Raw genomic sequence first — 25,388 nt, forward strand, 5'->3', positions numbered from 1 at the left:
TTTTAAATAATTTTTTTATTTTCTACTTAGTTATTCTTTTGTTACTTTTTTGACAAGATTAAGAATGATATAATCTAACATGTACCTTTTTAAAAGAGGATCATACTTATTTTGTGTAAGTAGTTGGGTGTTTAATAATTTTTTTATTTTTCTATTTAAAATTTAAAGAATTTATTAAATAGTTTATTAAACGTAATATAAAAATAATTTACAAGTACATTTATTTAGTTTTATTTATTATTACAATTCATTTTTCTCTACTTATTAGGGCATCTCCAATGCTTCTCCACATTTGGAGAATATCTCCACTGTGGAGAAAAAACCCCCTCCAGCCCATCGCCACATCTCTCGCTATAGTAGCGAAACGCTACACTCCGCGCCACATCTGACGCGGTACTGTAGCATGCGCTACAATTTTCTTTTTTTTTAATTCAAATAAATTAAATTACAAGAAAAAAAATACATTAAAATTTTATATATATATATATATAAATACTAATTGTTTTGTAATTTTTCTTATTTTTTGTATTTTTTGTATTTTTTCTGATTTTTTATATTTTTTATGATTTTTTTTAAATTCAAGTAGATTAATTTACAATATAGATAAAAATACATTGAAATTAGATAAATAAACATACTAATATTATTATGAAATGTAATTTTCTTATTTATTTGTATTTTCGTATTGCTATTTATGAATGTTTTATTTATGTTTTTTATCTTGATATTTATTAGAAATATATATGTTTTATTTTATATTTTTAAAATCAATATTATAATAGTTAAATATTATAAATAAAGTAGATTTAGTAGTAATGTAGAGATAACACTGGAGATGAATTAATGTTTCATCTCTACAGTAGAGATAGAGATGCACTAGAGTAGAGATGAGCATTGGAGATGGCCTTATTAGAGGGCTATTTTATATTTTCGTCGTATGGCACTAAAATTTTAGAAACTGTTTGCATGTGATATGTGTTGTGTCCGAATGTGGAGCATTTCCTGCAGAAACGCAGAGCACCAATGCAAGGAGACTGCCAGATTGTGGGCAGTGGACGTGGAGTAGTCCATTGTGGGCAGTGACGTGGAGTAGTCCATTGTGGGCAGTTAGATTGAAATGGGGCCAGCTTACTTTTCTTTACAAGGAACAAGGATCCGAGAATCGAAAGAACATAACTGATCTTAAATCATAAATTTAATCACATTTTATAACTAACTTAATAAATTATAATGTTGTAGAGACTAAATTATTATAACAATTCACAATAGAAGAGAAAACTCTGGTTCAATGTTGTATCCTTCGTCGGGTAAGGTGATTAGAGCGGCATTGACAATCAGTGAAAATATTGCGGGTAAAATGAGATTAAAAAAGTTTAAAGGTCAAATAGATATTTAATTTAAGTTTAACAATCAAATTAGAAAATAATCATTTTTAATAATATACCACACTATGAATATAATGAAAGTTAGCCACTCAATATAATAATTAAAACATTTTTTTTATAATTTTAGTGAACAAATAAACAACCAAAACAAAAGTGACCACCGTGATAATGTCACCCTAAAAGATATATACAAATAATAATGACGCAAGAAGGATATGCAATCGTCTTCGATCAAACTTTATTAAATTCTTACCCGTGGAAATGAATCCAGATCAATAACAGAAAAAGTAAACCCTCTCAACTCAATTAACTTGACAGACACTTGGTATGTTGACGTAAGAGATGCACAACTCAAGGAAACAGAAATGGAGCCTGAAACATCAGCGCAGCTTCACTCGGATCTATACTTAGGTGGGTTCATTATTAGTTAGTCAACAACATTCTTTATATATATATATATGCTACCAATGCATACACAGATTCTTTTTTATCCTAATTTTTTAACATGCTAAATTTGAGAAAGAATGCACGAAAAGCCACTAAACTGTGAATTAAATAAAATATTTAAAAAAAAACTAAAATAAAATGCAAAGAGATCCAAAATTTACCACTACCATTTAGGCCAACACGAACTACAATGCATACACGTTATAGATGATGGAGGACTTAATAACAAGGTTCTTTCCAATCTGTTTTGAAGCTCAAATATCAGAAAAAGAACAAAATTCGTTGGGTTTTTTCAACCCTGGCCTAAAGCTTAAGAAAAGCTTGAATAATGGAAATTGACAGCAAACTTAAGGTGCAGTGGAATCATCCCTCCTCGTCCAGAATAGGGTCCCCTTGGAGCAGAAGCTCCGAGGTCCCCTGATAATACAAGGAGGTTCTTCGCATTTTATTTTCCAGCAAAACTCTCATTTGAATCAGAACAAGAACAAATGTTGTTACCTTTCCAACCCTGGCCTGACCTAAAGCTGGAACAGAAGGGTAAGGAAAGCCGAGGAAAAAGTTGAATAGCCGAAATCGGCAGCAAATTGAAGGTGACAGTGAAATCATCGCGGCTCATCCAGAACCAGGTCCCTGAGACCAGCACTTCCAAGGTACCCTGATACAGTCTCACCAACAGCTGAAGCATAGCTCTTCAACATAGAGGCACTGCGTGTCAACCACCCAGCCTCTTCCACTTCCTTTACTTCCATCATGCTCTTTCTTTCTTCTTCGGCAAGTTTGTCAACCCACCTCTCTGCCATGAAAATCTTCACAGCCTCAACCCCTTCGTCTACTATTTCCTTAGGTGGAACAACAAGAGGATTTTGATCCACATTCAGTTTCGTCAGCTTGTCGAGCCGACCAAATGAATCAGGAAGGGCATTTATTTGGTTGTTACTGATATCAAGCTCTTTAAGATTGGTCAATTTGTCAAGTGACTCTGGAAGTTCTGTCAAATCAGAGAAATTGCACCTCACGTTGAGGACCTCAAGATTTGTCAATCTCCCAATTTCATCTGGAAGACCACGGAGTTCATTGAAGTGGGCATCCAGAAAACGCAAAGACCTCATCCTACAAAATAGAAGTTGACAGGGATCGAAGCTTGTTCAAATGAACTGAAAGCCTTTGTAGATTCCCCAATTCATCCCCAAGATTAGTTGGCAAGTACAAGAGGGAGTTGAAGCTCACATCCAACTCTATCAAAGACCTGACTTGATGAAAGTCTGTTTTTAGCAATGATAATGACCAAAAGCAATTTGTTTTATAGTGATAAACTACAATTACCAGCAGCGACAAATGGAATCAGGTAAGGCATTCAGTTTATTTCCTGAGACATCCAAGATTTTCAAGTTCTGAAGCAATCCAATTGAGTCTGGCAGAGACTCTAGAAGATTCGAGGAAACATTAAGCTCCTCGAGTTTTTGCAATCCAGCAAGTGTGTCAGGAATAACCTGTATATTAGTCAGATTCAAAGAGAAACTCATAAAAAGACTCAAGACCAGGATTTAATATGCCTATACAAGAACAAGTCAATTGCTTAACTTATCTCTTTTAATTACAGACAGGAAAACAGAGACAAGCCTCATGCATCATTAAAGTTAATTGTTATCCGGAAAAAAAAAATATAGTCTAAATCAAGTTCAAAGTTGCATCTCTGATGTCCTCTGACCAATTACCAGAACATAATAATGTAGGATTGTTTCCTAAGAATATTGGATCCACAACTCCAGTTGATTATTTACGATGGGAGATGAATTAAAGAATATATCATTGGAAAGCAATATGGTTATTAAGGGTTTAAGAGAGTATGAACAAATGGGCAATAATACAACAGGGAAACTGAAGTGAACAGGACAAATATGGTCAGTTATGAACAGCAAGGAATGAAAGCTAAAAGGGAAACTCAGCATCCAAGTCAGCAATCGCATTTGAAGGAGGTTTGCGAGAAAGAAGGGAGGCAAGGACACTAGGAGACTACGTTCATTTTTTAGAATAGCAAACTGGAATATATATACGGACAGAGGCTGTAATGAGTTATTTTTATGATAAAAGTTATCAACAATTTACTCCTGCAATCTCTACTTCTATATTCTGTTTTTTGGCAGGTTTTGATTAAATTTCGGGATTATTCCTGGGAAGCTGAAAAAAAAATACTTATTGGTTCTTACACCATTGATAAGTAAATAACTACGTCGGCATTGTAAGCATTAGCGGTTCCAAGTAGCAGGAGATGACATGTTATTGTTATTCCCTAAAGTTTTCCCAGCTGAAACAAGCACAAAAAATACTACTTTGGGGGATGGGGAAGGGTTGACAACAAGTTTCAAACGTTGGACATGGAGCCAAAAGACTTGGAACAAAGTCTGAATCAAGTTCAAAGTTTCATCTCTGATGTCTACACACTAATTGTCAAACCATAATAGCGAAGGATTGTTTCCTAAGAGCATAGAATCCAGAAGTTCAGTTGATTATATACAAGGAGACATGAAATATATCACTAGAATATAACCTATTCATGGTATCAACAAATGAACAATATAACAGAGAAATTGACAACAGAAATCTACTTGGAAATTCTTACACCATTGATCATCAATTCAATAAACATCAAAGCCTAAAGGAAGAAACCAAAACAAGAAAAATAAGAACAGACCTCGAGCTGATTTCCGGAAAGATTAAGGGAAAGCAAACCACTAATCTTCCCGAAGGCTTCAGGCAAAAACCGGAGCTTCCTTCCACACAAATCAACTCTTTCCAATCCTTTCCCTTGCGCTTCCTCCAGTATCCCTACAACCTCCGGATTCGTCTCCTCAATTTGCTCCAAGCTTTCCTCCTCTTCTCCCGCCTTCTCATAAATCTTAATCAACCTCTCCTCCGCTTGCTTCAATAGTTTCCCGTACGCCTCGTGCATTTCGTCCAATTGCAATATCGATTTGTACATCGAAATTTCTTTCTCGGCTTCTTGTCGAATCCGTTGCTCTTTTTGGGCCAAGTTGGCACGCCACTCGACTTGATCCACATCGGCGGGTCGAGGAGAGAGGACCAGCTCTTCCAGGGATTTGGAGAGGCCGGAATCGATCTCGGCGAGTTTGTAGCGAGCCATGTCGACGGACTCGTGGTCGGGTCGGGGCCCGAGGGTTTGGAGAAGGGAGCGGGTTTGGGCGACGTCGAAGATAGCCTGGGTCATGGAAGCGAGGACCTTGGGATGGGAAAGGTTGGGCATTTCGTCCACGATTGGTGCCGGTGGTTGTTCGAGGTCGAAGGGAGGATCGGAGTGAGGTTTGGAGGATGACATGGAAGGGAGGCGGGACAAAACGTAGGATAGGAGAGGGTAGCTTTTCAGGTGGGGATCCATTTCAGGGACGGAGGAGGATTTGGACAATGGAAAAAATTAATGCTAGTTTTAGCTCTGCAAAGCTTTTTCGAAGTTTTACAGTGAAAGATCGATCGGATATTTCCAAGTTTTCACTTCTAAGCTGTTTCCAAACTCCCACATAAACTGGGTTCGGATCCCAAAACTTGTTGGATAAAAAGTCACGTCAAACAATTTAATAAATTTAATTTTATATTAAAAATTAAAATTAAATTAAGTTAATTACTGAAACGATTATTTTCGATTTAGTTATATTAGATTTTAAAGAAATTCTATTTCAATTTTTTATGTTATTAATTTATTAAATTTTAATTACTTATAGGGTAAATTACATAAATAACCACATAACTATAGACCAGATCATGAAATGACCAATATTTTTAAAATTGTAACAAATATATCACTGACCTATTTAAATGGGTTCAAAATGATCACATGACATTAACTAGAGTTATTCATGGACGGTTAACCGTACCATTTAGCCTAAACGGTCAATTACTCATTATAACGGATATGAGATTTTTCTAATCATAATCTAATAATTAGAAAATGGCTAACCGCTAACGGTTAACCGTTATTAACAGTTCGGTTACATGTTAACCTATTACAATTTTTGTCAACTTTTTTCATAATTCATACGAAAAAAAATTGTAGCACTTAACACATACTTGCACCGTTATAAGTGAATAAAATAAACAAGTATATCACTTAACACATACTTTCACTGGTGTAAGTAAATAAAATAAAAAAAAAGTGTAACACTTAACGCATACTTACACTGATGTAAGTATGTGCATATATCATTATCTTAGTATCTAACAATAAACATAAAATTATATTAGTGTAAGTATGTTTCTATATTTTCAAAAAATAAATAATAAAAATATATACTACTTTATTTTTATACAAATTTTATTAAATATATATATATATAATAAATAATATAAACTTATATCAAGTTACTTGTGTAAAAATAAAATAAATCAGAAATATAATTATAAATTTAATAATGTTGGTTAATCGTTTATTAAAATTTATAACGTAACATTAACTGTTAACCATCATTTTTAGCAATTTGGTTAGCTGAAATTGTTTAGTATTAACGGTTCAGTTAATTAACATGTTAAATATAATGATTATATCAGTTAATGGTTTCGGGTTTTTTGAACACCCCTAACATTAACGTTTAACAGTGGTGTTTACGCGGCAGTTAAAAATTAGAATAAATATGGTTAGGTCCTTGTAAAGTTACGTATTTACGACGCTGACACCCTACTTTGTTTTCTTCCATTTTGGTCACTACTTGTATATGATTTGTTTCCTTGGATTTTCATTTAATCCAATTTGATCCTAGTTTTGTTTTTAATTTGTCTAATGCCTTAACTTTAAAATCTTTTATTATAGTCATGCATTAAATGTGTAGATTAAATCCCTTAGATTTTATAATTAATCAATTTGATCACCAAAATTAACTTTAATTCTTAATTTTTAATTAGATCCTAATTTTAATTTAATATAACAAAATGTTGTTTAACCGGGTACCCGCATACCCGGTTTATTATATATATATACATATATACGTAAAGGAAAACTTCATTCAATAAAATATTTTTTATTGTAATTTAAATATGCATAAATTGATTGTTGATGAAAATAAATTTGTATAGTTGATTATTAGTGGTTTATTTTTTTTAATTTAAAAGGAGAATCTGGTCAACAAGGGAGTGACCATTGATCAATGTTTTTTGTGATTGGGATAAAAGTGTAATAAAGATATAAGAGTGAAGGAGAATAAGTTAACATGTGATCTCCTCCTCAGTCGCAGTTGAGGAATATTTATACCGACTCTAATTAATGGTACCGACTCTAATTAATGGTGTCAGACGTATAATCATTATGATCGTAAATCAACCTATTAAATAGATATAATAATTAAATTCGATATATTAAATTTATCAAAGATTTTTTATACTTATCAAAGATTTTTTATACATATCAAAAATATTATTTATACATTATAATTAATTCAGATAATATAAATTTCTTAAAAGCTTCAATAAATAAATAAAAATTATTGATACATATTTAACTGATAAAGGGTCACTAAGTACCTTAATTTTTTAAACATGAATACCTTAATTTAAAAGTTTCATTTATCATAAGTAATGATTAAATTGACGAAAATACATTATTGAAATAATATTTTAATTTAAGAATATTAACCAACTTATTTATGTGGTTAAATGAATTGTTGTTGTTCATAAAAGTTACGAGTTTGAGCATTAGTGACTGTAGTGGGGTGATCAAGGTAAAAAATTTGAATAAAAAATATTTTTTATTAAAATTCGTCACATCAACGTGACGAGTTCGTAGATCACAAAATAAAAGTATTTGTGGGCTATTTTTCAAAAAAAAAAATTGGGACTATCCTATTGGGCCAGAAAACCTATGATTTATGCTCCCTAGGCTTGGACCAATTAGAGGGCTAGATAGGCCGAACGGAAAACTGAGATGCCCAAAAGGCAACATCTAATTAAAGGCAAGTAAATTTAACCCATCCACGCCACTCGCAGAAGCTGATGTCTTGAAAAATATTTACATTTAAAATAGAAAGGAGAGGATGCTACAGTTCCCGGTGTTCATGACGCAGTTCCCATCTACGGCGAGGGCCATTCCTCCCTCGCATCTGCTTCCTTCTCAATGGCCCCAACCCCACAACGAAGAGCTCCTTCTCGCCATGGAGGAATCTAATCTCGAAGACAAGGTAATTTCAAATTCTAAACCCCCCTCTTCTAGGGTTTTCCCCCTGTCACATAAATATAATTTTTTTTTGCTTTCTGGAAACGAGTTAATGTAATCGCATAATTTAGTTAGGTTTATAGTAATGAGTAAATCGTTTTTGAAAGACAAATGATCATGTCGTTTTAATTGGGCAAGATTTAATGAATGCCGTTTGCTCTCTTTGCTGCGTGAATTGAAACACTGAACTTTGTCTTTCTGGTGATTTAGTGGGTTTCTTACGTGATGAATTTTGTAGAGAAAGTCACTTCATAGAATTCTTAGCCTTCTTTTGAACAAGAATTTTGTTCGCATTACCATTGTTGATTATAAAATTTCTAGTAGTAATGCTATGCTTTTTATGTGATCAATGTCTAAGTGTTTAACTGAAATAGGAGGCCATTTTTGATAATTCAGTAAATCATTTGAACAAATTTAAGCGAGTGCAAGGAATCCGCTTGCTTAAACCGAGCCATTGTGCTTTTAAGTTACCTGGTCCTTTAAAAGGTTTCTATGCTGCAGGGGTTTGAAACTTGAGGCTGCATGTATGTCCACTTGTGTCAAAAACCATGATTTATTATACTTTGGGTTTTGCTTTTCCTTCTCCTGATTGTGCTTGGTTGCTAGGTTGAAAGTTTTGGCACGAAACAGGTTAGAAGTTGTGTTAGAAGTGTTGGATGTCAGAACTTAACTTGAAAATGGATTAGTTTGTCATTACACGTTTCTCCGGTTCCCTCTCATGGTAGAGTGTGATCAACTTGAAAGATTGGAGAAATCTTTTTCCTCTTTCCCTTTACGTTTTTTTTTCGTAAATTCTCATGTTGGGTTACAAATAGTTTATGACATTCAGTAACTTACATCACTTTACCTTATAACTCGATAAGAGTATGTGATCGGATTGTTGAAAATTAGTAGAAGCTGATGTTTATTGAGGCAGGTTCATGCGTTTGCCGCTATTGGTTTTGTTGACACTCGTGTAATTATTATTTTTGCAGTTGAATGAAATCAGGGATACTAACAGAAATCTGGTTGTGATTGGGAAGACAACTGCTGATAATGATAAAGAAGACGATAATGATGCAGATGATGACGATGCCGACAATGCAGAAGAATCAGACGGTGAGGAGTTTGAGCAAGAACTGGTTGAACATTTGCCGGTTCTCTTGCTTGCGACTCTCTTGAAAAATCCCTCTTACTAGCCCCTGTAAAATGTGAATTGAGATGAGCCTTACTGCTATGTTATGTTTCCACAAAGCCTGTTTCGCACGTGTAGGTCTTTCAACAAGGTTCAATCAGTGTTCATTTTCTTTTTCAAGCCTTACTGCTGTAAGCCTGTTTCACACATGTAAAAATGTGTGTAAGACATGAGAACTGACGTTTAAGTGTTCATTTTAATGTTACAAACCCAATTTCGATATTGGATGTGTCATGTCGTTTTGTATGTGTGTCAAGCTGCTTTGAGAAACAAAACGAACTTATAATTGTCGTTTTGAATAGTGGTCATCTTGGGTTTTTATAGGGCTATAAATGAGACGAGATCAATCGTAAGCTATTAGAGATCGACTCAGTAAAAGTTTGATAAATATTTGATTCGAAAAGTTTGCGAGCAATTGAAAAATAATATATTATTATGATTTTCTTTTAAAAAAAATTATTAATAATATTATTTGTGTTGATTTTTTTAAAATATGCAGAATAAGGTTTTTGTGTATTTAAGGTTTAAATTTGAATTTAAGGTTTCAATCGTATTAAATATAAGATTTTTTTTTCATTTTGAGTTTTTTTGAGTTTCTATAAGCTTCAATTCATGATTTTGAGTTAAAGTCAAGTTTAAAAAATTTATACTCGTAAATTTTCAAATTAAGTTTTATTTTAGAATTTTTGAATCAAATTGAGTTTAATAATACTCGAACTCGATTTGGTTCGATTACAACCATAGTCATTGGAAAGAGTTTGAGAAATGAGATGTCCAGCAATGCGAAAGATATAACAGTGATTTTGGAATTGATATATGAGGCGGCTAATCCTTTTCTACTCGATGACCAACTCAAAAGTTGACCCACCACGCAATAAAAAGACCTTTTTCCTTTGGTTAAATATTCAAATATTTTTTTCAAAAACAATACAAATAATAATTGAATTATGTTGGAAAAATACTAAATTTAACGGATTACTATAAAGTAATTATTTTATGTTATAAAACAATAATAAATTTAATGTTTTTTATAATAATTTGATAAATTTAATTTTAATAATTATTTATAATTTTTAGAACTTAAATGATTTCAAAAATTATTTTAGTTTTTTTAAAATTTTCTTTTCTTTTTATTCATTTTAGAAACATACAAAGTAAAATAACAATATAATGCTTGTTCTCAGCTTATAGACTATTTCTTTTCTCATAATCACAGTTCCTAATCTACCCTCCGCCGTCCACCGCTGGCCCTCCATAGGCCATATTTTATCTTCCTCCTCCTCATATTAGTCTCTCCCACTTTTGCCGTTGATTTCCTCTTCAATTCCTTCAGCACTGCCATCAACGCCACCAATCTCACCCTCATCAACGATGCTCGGATCGACACCTCCACCGTCCGCCTCACCAACGACTCCAACCAGTTCTCCTTCGGCCGCGTCTTTTATCCCACCACCCTTCGCATGAAGCCAACTTCTAACTCCTCATCACTCTCTTCCTTCTCAACAGCCTTTGTTTTCTCTGTCTTACCGAAATCTCCACCAGCCCCGGTTTCGGCCTCTGCTTCGTCCTTTCCAACTCCACTTCCCCTCCAGGCGCTCTAGCTAGCCAATACTTCGGCATTTTCACCAACGCCACCACCCCCACGGTGGCTCCCCTTCTAGCAATCGAGTTCGACACCGGTCAAAACCCGGAATTCAATGACCCCGACGGCAACCATATAGGGATCGATTTAAACACTATTATATCTGCACAAACAGCTCCAGCTCAGTATTTTAATTCTTCAAATGGCAGTTTCGTTCCTTTTAACATGCGGACGGGTCAAAATGTCCATGCTTGGATTGATTTCGATGGCTCAAATTTTGAGATCAACGTCACGGTTGCTCCCGTCGGCGTTCCCAAACCCTCGAGGCCAACGCTTAATTATAGAGATCCGGTGATTGCTAACTATGTTGCTAGTGAGATGTTTGTTGGGTTCTCCGCTTCCAAGACTACGTGGATCGAGGCTCAGCGAGTTTTAGCTTGGAGCTTGAGCGATATGGGAGTTCTTCGAGAGATTAACACAACCGGCTTGCCTCGGTTCTTTATAGAATCACCATCAATCCGGTGCTATTTCTGGGATCGTGATTGCTTGTGTTGCTTTTGTAATTATTTGTGGATCTGGGTTTTATTTATTTTGGAGGAAAAGGCTACGGGAAGAAGATGAAGATGAGATCGAAGATTGGGAACTCGAGTATTGGCCACATAGATATTCTTATGATGAGCTTAAACAAGCCACCGATGGATTTTCGAATGAAAATCTTCTAGGCTCCGGTGGGTTTGGCCGTGTTTTTAAAGCGGCGCTTCCAAATCAGGCGGAGGTTGCTGTGAAGTGCGTGAACCATGATTCGAAACAAGGACTAAGAGAATTCATGGCGGAGATCGAAAGCATGGGAAGACTCCAACATAAGAACCTTGTCCAAATGCGAGGTTGGTGTCGGAAGGGCAATGAGCTCATGCTTGTTTACGATTACATGCCTAATGGAAGCCTTAACCGTTGGATTTTCGACAAGCCACAGAAGCTTCTCAGTTGGAGACAACGGCTGCTGGTGTTGGCCGACGTGGCGGAGGGTTTGAATTATCTCCACCATGGTTGGGACCAAGTTGTTGTTCACAGAGACATCAAATCGAGCAACATTTTGTTGGATTCCGACATGAGAGGGAGGCTCGGAGATTTTGGATTGGCTAAGCTATACGAACACGGACAAGTTCCCAATACAACCAGGGTGGTTGGAACCTTGGGTTACTTGGCTCTTGAATTAGCCACGGTGGCGGTTCCTACGGCGTCCAGTGATGTATACAGCTTAGGCGTGGTGGTTTTAGAAGTGGTGTGTGGACGTCGGCCGTTGGAGATGTCGAATGAAAGGGAGGAAGAGCAAGTGTTGATGGATTGGGTGAGAGAGTTGTATGGAGATGGGAGGCTGAGGGAGGCGGCGGATGGGAGGTTGAGGGAGGAATACGACGGCGAGGAAGCGGAGATGATGTTGAAGCTGGGGTTGGCTTGTTGTCACCCCGATCCTTCCAAGAGACCCACCATGAAGGAGGTGGTGGCCGTTTTGGTTGGGGAAGTGGGCGCTGCTCCTGGTGAGTTGTTAAATGAATTGGCTCGTGGTGGCGGAAGCGGTGGAGAAAGAGTTTAGAGAGGCGGCGCCACCGCTGTGAATACTGTTTCATTTTGCTAAATTTTATTCGGGGAATAATAACGGCGGTGGTGGAATATGGTTGTTGTCTTGTTGACTTTACATGCTGGGTTCTTTGTACAAACTTTACTTTGATTAAATTTTGTTTGATTTTATTTTATTGAAAGCAATAATCAATGTTTGTACCGACCGCTGAATATAGACTGCGGAGAAACTATTCAAAACGATTTTTAAATGATTATTATTATTTATTTATATATATATATATAAAAGGAGACATTTCACCTTAAAAAAATAAAATAAAAAATTATTATTAGATAAGATCATAAATGATATGGTAAATCAGAATTCTCTAATATTTTTTTACAGCTGTGAGACCATATTTTTTCTTATCATTTTTCGGGTTTGGTGGTAGGTGAACGATTTACCGTTTAAGTTAGACTTAGGGTGTGTTTGATAGCTGAAAAATATTTTCTTAAAATTGTGTTCTTCGTTTTCCTGTGTTTAATAGTTGGAAAATGTTTTACGATATTTGATAGTTGTAATTTGTTTTACGGAAAGTATTTAAGTGTTTGATAGTTATAATTGATTTTTCTAATGTAATTTATTTTTCTAGTTTCTTTGTATTTTATGTACAATGTTTTACCATCTGATTTTCTGTAAAATATTTTTTTACTTTTCACTTTAGAGTAAAAGCACTCAAAAAATATATTATTTTATTTATTTAATATTAATTTAATATATTAGTATTATTTTAATAAAATATTAATCATTAAAATATTTAATATTATCATAATATAATTTTAATAATATTATATTAATATGTAATCAGATATATTATAATAATATATAATGTTTAATAATTTAATATTATATTAATAAAATACTAATAACTAATTTAATATTATATTATTTTTTCAATATAATGGGCATGCAAAATTTCTTATTTTTTCTTCCTTTAATATATTGTATTATATTTAATATCTAATCTAAAATAATGGGTATATATTTAACTCCCTATAAAACCATATGCATCCTCCCCTGAAATTAACTTTGTGGTATCCAATCACTTTATTAATAAAAAATTATTATTCTACTTATATATTTTGGGTCTGAGATTGTATCTTCATAATATATATATTCATCAGTAAATTAAGAAAATTATAAGTAAATGTTATTTTTATAATCATTTTAGGTTATTAAAAAATTATTATTTGAACCATTTATGATTATGTGAATTAGAATAATGATAATAATGATTAGGTCTGTAAATGAACTGAAAGTTCAGTGAACCGTTTATGAATCGTGTGGCGGGAAGTTCATTTATTTATTAAATGAACGAACATGAACAAGATTTTGCGTTTGTTTAATTAAATGAACGAACACGAACAAATGGCTCATTCGTTCATTACGTTCATGAACTTTCGATTATATGTTCATTTATGTTCGTTCATTTATGTTCATTTATATTCAAATAAAGGGCAAGTTGAATATGTTACGAAGATTATTGAATTTGTTTTGATTTCAATAATATTGTTTTGTTAAACAAATTAACTTTAAGACTTTATTATGTTCATATAGCTTATTTATGATTTATGTATGTTTTTGTCATATTCGAACAAATTAACTCTAAAGTTGCAGGTTATATTAATGAATTTTACGTTGTTATTCTTGTTGTTTACTTCCTTTTTACATTCATTTGTTGTGTTCGAATAAGTTTATTTTTTTGTGTTTGTGTTGTTCGTTTATGTTCGTTTATTGTGTTCGTTTATGTTAATTTATTATGTTCGTTTATGTTCGTTCGTTTGTGTTCGTTTACGTTCGTTTATCATTTAAATGAATGAACATGAACAAACATGAACAAACTATATTCCTTAATGAACGAACATGAACAAAAAAAATTTGTTCGTTTATGTTCGTGTTTGTTTATGTTCGTTTATTTATTAAATGAATGAACATGAACATACTTCCGTTCGTGTGCGTTCGGTTCGTTTACAGGACTAATAACGATAAAGAAATGTAACTACAACGAAGAAATTCATCGTGCAACAGATATATCCTTTATTGTAAAACGTATTGGGATAGATTTCATCAATAATCTATTCTGTCATATTTTTAAATTTATAACTATAAGAGTAATGTATTATTATATTTGCTATTATGTTTAATATATAATTATTTTATAAGATTTTTTAAATATAATTATTATTTTAAAGTATTTTAAATTTTACCAACCGAAAATCAAACGTAAATTTTCTTTTTTACACACAAGGTATACAAAACAATAAAATACAACTCAATTCAGTTGATATAACAAACATCACAATATACTAAATTGAGTTTTTTTATGGGGAAATTGAGTTTAAACAAAAAACATTTAATAAATATATATTAAATTATTTATTTATTGACTAATAAAATATTACGTTATTAAGCTAAAGTGATTACAAAGTAATATATATTCTAAATACTTTTAATTATTTGATAATGAATGTTCAATCACCCTGCTGGAGCTCGAATCAATGACCTCTAAGAACAATAACAATTCTTTTATCACTGAGGTAAATTCATTCGTGTCGTTATTATCAAACACTTAATTTAGAACATTTTATAATTCAAGTATTAAAATAGTAAATGGTAAAAAAAATGAACTCTGCCAACTGAAATATTAAACCAACAATGAATGTTAGAAATGAAAAGTCTACTAATCCAATCCAAATCGTGTTGAGCCCACTTTCCATTATTGCACACACAAAAGTCGCCTAATAGCTAGAGATGAGCAACGGAAACTAACCCGACGTGTTATGACCCGATTGGATCGGATTTTTAAAAAAAATTGATTCGAGTCAGATTTTTTAAAGATAATGTTATAGTCAGGTCGGATTCAGATTTAGAGTGAAAATACCCGACCCGAAAAAATATAATTTTACCTTATATATTTAGGAATAATTACAATAATACCCCTCTTTGTATTATTTTTTTCAATTAAATCACTATTTTGATTGAATAAAAATATTATTTTTTTATTATTTCGGGTTGGGTCGGATATGGTTCAGATTTTATCTCAAAAGGTCAAGTCAGGTTCGGGTCAAGTGGAGGATATATATTTTTCAGCTCGAGTCAAATCGGGTGAAGGATGTAAAATTTTTGGATCGAGTTAATCCAAACCCGACCCATGCCCATCTCTATTAATAGATGGGTAGGCTGCGAGTTTCGCACGGTAATCCAATAATTTACAGCACTTTCTTATATTGTTTATTAATTTTTTTTAATGTCTAAACTAACCTAATTTAAGCTTAAAGAACGATAAGAAAGAGGCGTAATCGGAAAAAACTAAGATTAAAGAACTATGAGAAAAAGGTACAATCGAAAATATTATAAAAGAACATAATATTTTACATTGGACGTAATTTAAAATGTTAACTTTTTATTAATATTTTTCGGTTATATACCTTCTTCATAATATCTTCGGTTGCCAACCGAAAATGTTACATTCTTCATATTATATTTTCGGTTGAACCGAAAATATTAAAAAGTTAACAATTTAAGTTGCATTCAACTTAAAATACTACATTTTTATAACATTTTCGATTATGTATATTTTCTATCGTTTCTTAATCTTAAATTAGACTTCCATACATTAGAACTTCCTATAGTTTTTTTTAATATAACTTTTAGAGTAAAAGTTATATAATCCATCATTTATTGTTAAATTTTATTTTCATTGGTTATTCCTAAAATTGATATTTAACAATCAATATTTATTTTAAAATTTTATTTTATGTAGATATAATGTCAAAAAATTCTTTAACTTTTGATTAAATGGTTATTTTTATTTTTATATTTTAAGTATTTTAGTCCCTAACGATTTATTTTGGGACAAAATTACAAAAGTGTCTTATATGAATGGAAACAGTTAGTTAACAAACAACTAGTGCTCTAAAATATGAGACTTTTACCCTAAAATGAAATATTAAGAACCAAAATATTTTAAAAAATAATAAGGGCCGAAGCAACTATTTGATCAAATCGTATGAGATTTTTTTGCCTAAAATAAAACATTCGAGAATCAAAATACTCAAAAAATAGAAATCAAAATAATTATTTTTTAAAATAACTAAAATAATTATTTTAGTAAATATTGAGGGCTAATTTTAACATTATATATTTTATAAATATAATATTCATCATCCACAACCATTTAGAAAGTTCTATCATTTCTTTTCTTTCCTTTTTCTGTTAATCAAATGTTTCCATTGTAATGAATTGTTAAATTTCAAGATAAAATTTCATTTAGTCTTAATTTTTTTTATCTTTACTTCAATTTAATCCTTGATTTTTTTTCCATATTACTCTCAAAATTTATCAAAATTCCAATCCTCCTAAACTTAAAATAATAGAAAAATATTAAAAACTAACTTTTAATAACTTAAAGTAGAATTAAAAATAAATAAATAAATAAATAACTTTCAATGAACTCAAAATTAAACTTCCAAATACATATTCACAAATACTTATCTAAAGTTAATCCATACAAGCAAGTAGAAGATGATGATTATCTTCACGCACATTTTACTAAAAAAATACCAAATTGTGTTTAACAGAGTTTATAATTTTATAAATTTTAATAAATAATTTTAAAAAATTAAAATTTTAAGCGCATATATTCACTTAAATATGATTTATATTTATTTTAAAAAGTGAAATAATTCCAAGACTTGTTTAATATTTTAGCCTTTGGAAGATAACGTAGATAAAAAAGTTTAGGATTAAGTTTGTTTCTTTCTAATTTATAAATAAATTTTAATTATTTGTAAATGTTTTTTATGTAATATATTTGTAAATATTAAATAAATATATTCACAAATACTAAATCACAAACACAATATATTTAATTTTAGGGTAAATTAAAGTTTATTCAGCCGCCAATTCTCATGGTTTCATTTTAGTCACATAACTATTATTTTTCAAAATCATACATAATGTTGTGTTTAGTTTCGTTTTAGTCGTCAACAATTAAAAATTAATGACCACGTTGGCGTGTCACCATAAGATAATATTCTATCATCATTAAAAAATAGAAAAATGTAGCATCAAAATTTTGATTTATTCTTTACTGTAGGTGACCAAAAATGTAACGTTATGCATGATTTTAAAGCAAAAGTTGGATGACTAAAACGAAATAGAAAACATATGTGGGTGACTAAATGTGTAGTTTACCCTGAGTTTTAAACAAGTGAACACAAACATTCGAAGAGACACAAACCCCATACCAGCACCAATCAACACGCAATTGAAACGGTCAATTTGCGTAAAACCCAGTTTCCTCGTACTTTCTCGGCACTCACCTCCCTCAGTCCCTCTAAGCTTAAGCTCGAAAGCCGAGAAAAGAAAGAAGAAAAACCCCAGCTTCCAAAACTTGTTTGCAGATTCTAAAGGAAAAATGGGTAGCTTGACGCTCGAGGAAATTTCAGGGTTCAGTGAAGAACTTGTTAAGAAAGCATGTTTAGTTTCCATGGCAGCACACAAGTCACCGGATAAGCAATTCCTCGTAGAAAATTCTCGTACCTCATCCGATGTCTTCTTCAGCTTCCCTGGATCCTGGTCTGCTGCTCACTGGTTCACTCGACAATCTTTCGGGGAAATCAAGGTTGACCAGTCTGACTTGCAGGGCAAAGATAAAGTTGCCACATCTCTTAGAAGTGTTGGTCGTGATGAACTTGCCACTGTTAATGAAGGGTTATTGAGAAGATTTGAGTGGATTTTGGCCACATCTTCGCTTCCAACTGAGGTACAGATTAGTTACCATTGACTTCATATTTTTGTTCACTTCATATTTGTAAATCCTTAGCTGATACTTATCCTTGGATCCGGATGTTTATGTACCCATTGGGGCTGTACATGAGTCGAGTCAGACTCGACTATTGTTGAGTTTGATTCAATTCGAATTATTTAGAGCTAAGTTTAACTTAAAAGCTTGTAAACTTAAAATTTCAGGCTTAACTCGCAATCAAAAATTGAAGTTAGACTCGATTTCAAAAAGAAAAAACTTAAACTCAAAACATGCTCAGACTTAAAACTCGAATTTGAGTTCAAATTTGAACCTTAAGTAAATAAAGCATGTAATTAAAAAATATAAATATTAATATTATTAATAATATATTATTTTTTGAATTACTTGTTAGATTTTTAAGTCGGGTATCAAATAGTTCACTTTAACTTGTTAAGAATTCGATTCAAGTGTTGATTGAATCAAACTTAAATAACTCATGATCTTCTCGTCTCCTTTGCAGACTAATTGATTTGAATTTAGTCTTAGTTTTACTGAAATTGTGGGATTGGATTCAATTTACTAACTTTTTTGTAGTTAAGCCCACATAGTGTTAAAAGGGCAGTTAAAATGCAAACCATTGGCCGAAATAATGGATATGTGAAAGTAAATGAGCATAGCTTGAAGTTGGTACCTATGATTTTTGATATTTCTCAGGTGGAAAAAGCTATATTAGAGAAGAGGAAGATAGTTTTTACTGGACATTCTTCTGGTGGTGCCGTTGCTATTCTAGCAACAGTTTGGTTCTTGGAGCAGTACTTGAAACCTGAGAAAACTTCGATGTCGCCTCTTTGTGTGACTTTCGGAGCGCCTCTCGTCGGTGATTTCATCTTCAACCATGCCCTTACGAGAGAGAATTGGTCGCAGTACTTTCTGCATTTTGTGATGAGATATGATATCGTCCCTCGGATTTTGCTTGCCCCATTGTCTTCCATGGGGAAAGAACTAGAGCGGATCCTGTGTCTGTTGAACCAGAAGGCGGTGTTTCCGATTCAGGGATCTATTGTGGAAGCATCAAAGTTTTATGAAACGGTTATGAGAAATGCATCAGCTGTTGCCAGCCATGCTGCCTGCCGGTTAATGGGAAACACAAATCCGATATTGGAAACGGTAGCAAGCTTCATTGAGCTAAGTCCTTATAGGCCCTGTGGAACTTTTGTATTTTGCACTGGACATAAGAAGCTGGTTTTGGTAAGCAATGCGGATGCTATTCTGCAACTACTGTTCTATTCTTCTCAGTTGTGCTCCGATAATGAACTTAAATCCATCGCCGAGAGAAGCCTCGACGACCACTTCAATTATCTAAGTGAGCTTCAAGAAAGCTTAAGTAAGCCACTTGTCCAATTAGATCATTTGGAAGCGATTCCGCTCTCTCCAAACGGCGCAACTGCTGAGAATATACCAACAAGCAATGCCTTGAATGACCTTGGCCTGGTAAGTATCACTTTCACCTGTTCAACTTGTCAAAATATGTCCTTCACTCGATCACAGAGGTGTCCGAGTGTCGTGTTATTCCTAACGTGATCCCTTTGCTGGCATCTTTGATTTCCAGAGCGCAAGAGCTAGGTTGTGCCTTCGTGCTGCAGGAGAACACGAAAAGCAAAAGTTAAGTAACCAGGAAAGAATGGATAGTAAGAAGAGGGACATTGTATCCGGACTTCAATTACTAGAAGAGTACAAGACCAAATCAGCTTTCTGCAATGTAGGCTATTATGACGCCTTTAAGATTTCAAAAGACGAGGATGATTTCAAAGCAAATGTAAAGAGGCTGGAACTAACAGGGATATGGGATGAGATTATTGAAATGCTGAACAGGTATGAACTCCCTGAAGGATTCGAGAGCCGAAAAGAATGGATAGAGCTTGCAACCAAGTACCGTCGAATTGTTGAGCCTTTGGACATCGCCAACTACTATCGGCATGCAAAGGATGAGGACACTGGACCCTATATGCACAAAGGCAGACCAAGGCGCTACAGATACACCCAAAGATGGCGTGAGCATGCCTTGAGAATGCCTGTGGGATCGAGTGCAGAATCCTGTTTCTGGGCCGAAGTAGAGGAGCTCTATAGGAATACCAACCCTGGAGCATTTGAAGATATCAGGGAAAGAACCATAAAACTGGAAGGAGAGTTGGAGGAATGGCTTCATAATAAGCAAATAAGCAATGATGTGTTTCTGAAAGGCTCCACTTTCACCAAATGGTGGATTACACTTCCTCATCAACACAAATCCGCCTCTCGAATCCATGGCTTAATCAACAACTAAGCTGAGATATCTATTCTACGGCTTAAAGAAACCAATGAACAAGCGTCAGTGCCTGATCTGGCAGTTCATTAACTGCAGTTACTTGTTTCATTTTGATGCTAGCTATGAACAACTCAATAACTTGAGGCTGCCAGAAACCAGAAGGAATATAACAATTACTTACGCTTACATTCATTGAAATGTAAGTTCTTTCATTTCATCCTCATAGATAAACTACCTATTAGAACTACTACTATATATATTTCCTGATCAGTTCCTATTTACTGAGTTAGACCAATATTTGTTTCTATTGCACAAAATGGTTATTATTATATCTAGAAACGCAGTATTCCCAAACACGAGACGAGCACGAGCTATCTCTGGCCAGAATCCCTTCCAGGTCTCCTATAATTCTGGCCAACCATATCTCCAGGTTTCTTTGTACTTCCTGTAAGTTGTTTCTAATGGAATCCATGGGTCGTTTCATGCCCATTTTGGCCGTGGCCGAGCTTCCAACATCATCCCTGTCGTTGCAACTCTTCCCAATCTCGGTTTGTAATGCCGTTAGCTTTTGTCCAGTTTCAGATGCATGCTGCTGAAGCCGAAACGCTTCCAGCAAAAATTCAGTCCGTCTCTGAGTTCTAAATTCTAGACTGAGTGTAGGTTCAGAGGGATCACTAGCCTGCTGCAAGATTAAGAAAAAAGATTGAGCTAAACAACATAGCATGATGGATCTAGTTCTGGTGAAGAAATAGAAATAGTCGGTTTCACGTATGGATCATCTCCAAAAATGATTGGTCATCCAAGTTAAAGGTTAAATTGTAAATATTATTAATTGCAACAAAATCAACTTCCATCAAAACTGTAGCAAACCAAGTCCTAAATGGAAATGCACCATTGGGTTTATCTCATAATCCTATTACATATGTTTGAGTTCCAATTTGAAACTTTATATGGTATATATGGCTCTTAAAAGCCCAAGATTCACAAGTAGAAAAAAAGTTGCTGAAATATACAATCTAAGGCAGATATGTCTCACCATTCTTCTACAGAGATCTTCCATCTTTGCTGAAATATACAATCTGGCCTGCTTTCTCATTAATGAAGGTACCCTTGAAAAATAACTTTTACCAATTTTTTCCAAATTCAATAGTTCCTGTTCAAGCAGCTTTAGTTTAGAGGAAACTCCAGTTGATTCACCGTCTACCTTCCAAGGTGATTCCCTTCTGAAGAAAAAACATAAATTGATCCTTCATCAGCCACAACATTTCACATGGACATATTTTAAGAACCAATATCGAGACTGTTCTACTGTACCTTGCAACAAAATGCTTCATATGATACAAATATTCAAGGGATTCATACTGTACATCCTGCAAGCATAAACATCCAACAATTAACCTTTAACATTCACAGATGTAGCAAATTATCCAGGGAGAAAAAAAGGCCAAAAAATTGGATTGTGAATCCTCAAACTTTTGAAGTCCAAATACAAAGTTGAGAAATCCTCAACTTCTGTCATGCTTAACATTTTTTTAATAAAAGGAAAAGTTTAAACGGTTATGAGAATGCTTAACAATGCGGTGAAAAATGACAACGTAAAACAAAAGGCAATCAATTTCACGCTCTCATCCCTCATTTATTCATTCTACCCTCAAAGACAAGTACGGCAAGACCAGATAATCAACACAATAGCACTCATGGCTAGTATCAAAACCAGTCATGACCAACTCCATCTAATATCTTCAGATGGTAGTAAATAATGTGCGCAAAACATTCCGTTTTATGTTTGATGAGAATCACAGTTGATTGATCGAAGGTCAGTTGGCAATGTTATGAAAGGAACAAGAGTTACAAATTTTAAAGTATGAGAATTGATTCAAAATCATATACATGCTTCTTGAAGCTGCTTTGGTTGCAAGTTGCAACTGATTGAAGCCTTGTTGACTTTTATAGGAAATTGTATAGGTTATGATGCAGTTGTCATGTCTTAGTTAAGCGTGCTCCAGCCACATGAGAGGGCTTAGTCAGAAACCAAAAGCTACCTTTTGAGTGGGCACCAAACCAACACATCATGAAAAGGAACAAAGGGAATCAAATAAAGAGAAAGGAATACATGCACTAAGCATTAATGATAAAGAGACTAATGCACAACTCAACACAAACTAAATCTTCTGAAAGACGAAGATGCATGAGCAAGCAGACATCAATCCAATTATTCGTTCTCGTATTTACGCAGAAAGCTTCTGTCGGTGTAAGGAATTTCGTAAAGCAACCTCGGGCAGAACAGAAGTTATTAAGTTAACCAGTATGCAAAGCAAAGGTAATAAATGGTGGCCATTCAGTAAAAGGACTTCGGATTCATGATACAGTGCTCTCATGTTTGACCAAATTGTTACAGACCTAATTTCTAAGCAGCAGCTTCCTTATACCAAATAAATAAATAAAAAGTAAAAGGACTGAAGCAGTGCCTTTTCTATTTAAAAATTCAACAATGAGATACAGAAAAATGTGGGATAAAAGAACGTACAAAAAACAAAGAGTTGGTAGGAAAGGAAAAGGTGTAGTTTTTCTCCTACTGATTTAAGGGTTTTCACAATAATTTGTCTCCTTTGTTCCACACAATCAGTTGAAAAAATAAATAAAAAAGAAAAGCTATGAGATATTTCAACATTCCCAGTAATCTAGTATTTGCTTGGGAATTTGAAAGGTTAAAAACAGATAAGAAGAAGAAGAAGAAGATTGAAACGAACCAGCCAGGCAGTAGCTCTGTCCGCCCAAAACTTAGAAGAAGCAGAAGCCAATAAATCTGAATTGAAAGGGAAATTCCCGTTGTTTGTGACATTAAACTTTACTTGGGAATCTTCCGCGGCGAATTCCTCCTCCATTTGTTCTTGTTCTCCGCCAGCAGCCCTAGTGGTCAAGATGAAGCCGATAAAGTCCTGTAGCTCCTCAATTCTCCGCTTGGATTCATGGGTCTCCTTCTCCAGCTCCTCGATCTTTGCCCTCTGGTCCTGGATCTGCTGCAGAAGCTGTTTCTCCTCGGCTTGCCACGCGTTCCTTTGGGAAGCGAAGATCTCCACCACTCTGGCGTTTGCTTTGGAGTCCTCTTTTCTCCTCGACTTCATCTGCCTCAACTGATCCTCCGCCGTCAAAAGCTTCGCCTTGATATCTCCCACCTGGGTTTGTAACTTCGGGATCAAGGAGAGTGAACACTCGGGATGTAAGCCAAGAAAACACTGAAACTAACTCCGAGATGCAAAGAAAGCAGCTTCTGGGTTTGTTGCATGAGAATTTGATTCTCATTTTCTTCACCTTCGACTTCACATTCACCTGCTGTCGTCATCAATGGAGGGGGGAGAAGCAAGCAAAGAGGGTCTGTGAGTGCCTTGGATTAAAGTAGCGGCGTTGAAGGACGGGTGAAAAGGCTTTGTGAAATTTCGATTTGTGTTGAAAAAAATCTGGCAGTACCATTATACTATATTATTTATGCCAATTCGCCTTTTTTCTTTGTCTTGTTAACATCGTTATTTATTTATCGGAGTATATTTTGTTCGTCGTTAACTTCGTTACCGTACGCATTACATCCTCAACTCACCCTATTCATTTCAATCCAACTCAGCTATACTTTATCGCGGCTAAATTACATAACTGACATTATTTTTTTTTAATTTTTTTTTCTGATATCGTTTGACCAATATTTTCAGAAGTAGTACCCTTTCTGCTGAGTTGACAAAGGCGCGTCCCCGGGGACACGCTTTACCCGTGTTTTCGCTGAGTTGGATGTCACGTGTGGAAGGCGCGTCCCCGGGGACGCGCCTTTGCCATATCAGCAGACACATGTGGAAAGCGCATACCCGGGGACGCGCCTTCCATTAAATGTCATAAATGCCCCCATCCGTTTTTCCTAACTACCCCTCCTCCTCCCCTATATAAACCCCCTCAACCCTCCCTCATTCTTCACACCAAAATCATATTCTCCTCTCTTATATAACTCAAATTCTCCAACTATTTGAGTTTTAAATTTGTTATTAGTGGTAAGAAATTTATTTTTATGTTAGTATTTTTTTAAATAGTTATTATTTTTTATATTAATATATTTATGTAAATATTATTTTTTATTAAAATAATATTTATATAATTATTATTTATTTAGAATTATTAATTTTTTTGCTAATTATATTGTTTTGTCTACAGTTATAATGGAAAACGAAATGTTGTTGCGATTGGATATTGATCATATCTATTGACATTTTAGCGATATGGTAATATTTTTTATAATTAATGTTAATATTTAAATTTATTTTTATTTTAAAGTTATTATGAATTTATATTAATTTTTATTTTTTATAATATATATTATTTAGGATGTTGATCGTATTTTAGAGACTTTTATTAAAAATCCACGTATACCGACACCGGAACGTATTTTGCCATATTTGGCTTCTGCCGGGTTCGGGTATATTGTAACAATTATAGGCGGTTGCAAACTCGAACATGTCCTAATTTCTGCACTGATTGAGAGGTGGAGGCCCGAGACACACACTTTTCACCTTCCATGTGGAGAGGCGACAATTACATTGGAGGATGTCTCTATGCATCTGGGGCTTCCCGTCGACGGAAATATGATGTGTAGTATGGCGGATGGTGATTGGCAATCAATGTGCATTGATTATCTTAGAGCTGCTCCGCCAGAGTTTAATGGAGGTAGAATAGCTTTATCTTGGTTGAAAGCTAATTTTGAGGTTTTAAATGAAAATGCTTCAGAGGATCAAGCAAAGGCATGTGCTCGGGCATATATTCTACGAATAATTGGAGGAATATTGATGCCCGACAAATCTCGCAACCAGGTGCATTGTATGTGGTTGCGGCATCTGATCGATTTTGATGAAGCTGGAAGATATAGTTGGGGTGCTGCAG

The 25,388-nt window shown here is 34.0% G+C and overlaps 3 protein-coding genes and 2 pseudogenes across 3 annotated transcripts; 3 read left to right on the forward strand and 2 right to left on the reverse strand.

Moving 5' to 3' along the window:
* Positions 1-2,080: 2,080 nt before the first annotated feature.
* Positions 2,081-5,308, reverse strand: LOC120174309 (annotated as a pseudogene).
* Positions 5,309-7,808: 2,500 nt separating this feature from the next.
* LOC120174273 lies at positions 7,809-9,439 on the forward strand. Its single transcript, XM_039181175.1, has 2 exons — positions 7,809-8,008; positions 9,018-9,439. The coding sequence occupies exons 1-2, from the start codon at positions 7,865-7,867 to the stop codon at positions 9,219-9,221; spliced, it is 348 nt and encodes a 115-aa protein (XP_039037106.1). The 5' UTR covers positions 7,809-7,864; the 3' UTR covers positions 9,222-9,439.
* A 1,025-nt stretch (positions 9,440-10,464) lies between these two features.
* On the forward strand, positions 10,465-12,505 carry LOC120174275 (L-type lectin-domain containing receptor kinase S.1-like). The gene is given in 3 exon segments (XM_039181177.1): positions 10,465-10,744; positions 10,747-11,314; positions 11,316-12,505. Coding segments are annotated over 3 exon segments (1,713 nt in total). The 5' UTR covers positions 10,465-10,677; the 3' UTR covers positions 12,394-12,505.
* A 5,193-nt stretch (positions 12,506-17,698) lies between these two features.
* On the forward strand, positions 17,699-21,069 carry LOC120174274 (protein EDS1-like). The gene is made up of 3 exons (XM_039181176.1): positions 17,699-18,184; positions 18,881-19,657; positions 19,776-21,069. The coding sequence occupies exons 1-3, from the start codon at positions 17,837-17,839 to the stop codon at positions 20,487-20,489; spliced, it is 1,839 nt and encodes a 612-aa protein (XP_039037107.1). The 5' UTR covers positions 17,699-17,836; the 3' UTR covers positions 20,490-21,069.
* Positions 20,512-23,882, reverse strand: LOC120174269 (annotated as a pseudogene).
* Positions 23,883-25,388: the final 1,506 nt, after the last annotated feature.

Source organism: Hibiscus syriacus, unplaced genomic scaffold (genome assembly GCF_006381635.1).
Source record: "Hibiscus syriacus cultivar Baekdansim isolate YM2019G1 unplaced genomic scaffold, ASM638163v2 tig00112044_pilon, whole genome shotgun sequence".
NCBI classification, from domain to species: domain Eukaryota; kingdom Viridiplantae; phylum Streptophyta; class Magnoliopsida; order Malvales; family Malvaceae; genus Hibiscus; species Hibiscus syriacus.

What these genes read in the sequence shown, in the direction of transcription:
- LOC120174274 (XM_039181176.1), top strand. Translation starts at nt 17,837, where the DNA reads ATGGGTAGCTTGACGCTCGAGGAAATTTCAGGGTTCAGTGAAGAACTT. An exon ending in CATCTTCGCTTCCAACTGAG is followed by an intron (nt 18,185 to 18,880) that starts GTACAGATTAGT and finishes GATATTTCTCAG; the next exon opens with GTGGAAAAAGCTATATTAGA. An exon ending in CCTTGAATGACCTTGGCCTG is followed by an intron (nt 19,658 to 19,775) that starts GTAAGTATCACT and finishes TTTGATTTCCAG; the next exon opens with AGCGCAAGAGCTAGGTTGTG.
- LOC120174273 (XM_039181175.1), top strand. Translation starts at nt 7,865, where the DNA reads ATGCTACAGTTCCCGGTGTTCATGACGCAGTTCCCATCTACGGCGAGG. An exon ending in AATCTAATCTCGAAGACAAG is followed by an intron (nt 8,009 to 9,017) that starts GTAATTTCAAAT and finishes TTATTTTTGCAG; the next exon opens with TTGAATGAAATCAGGGATAC.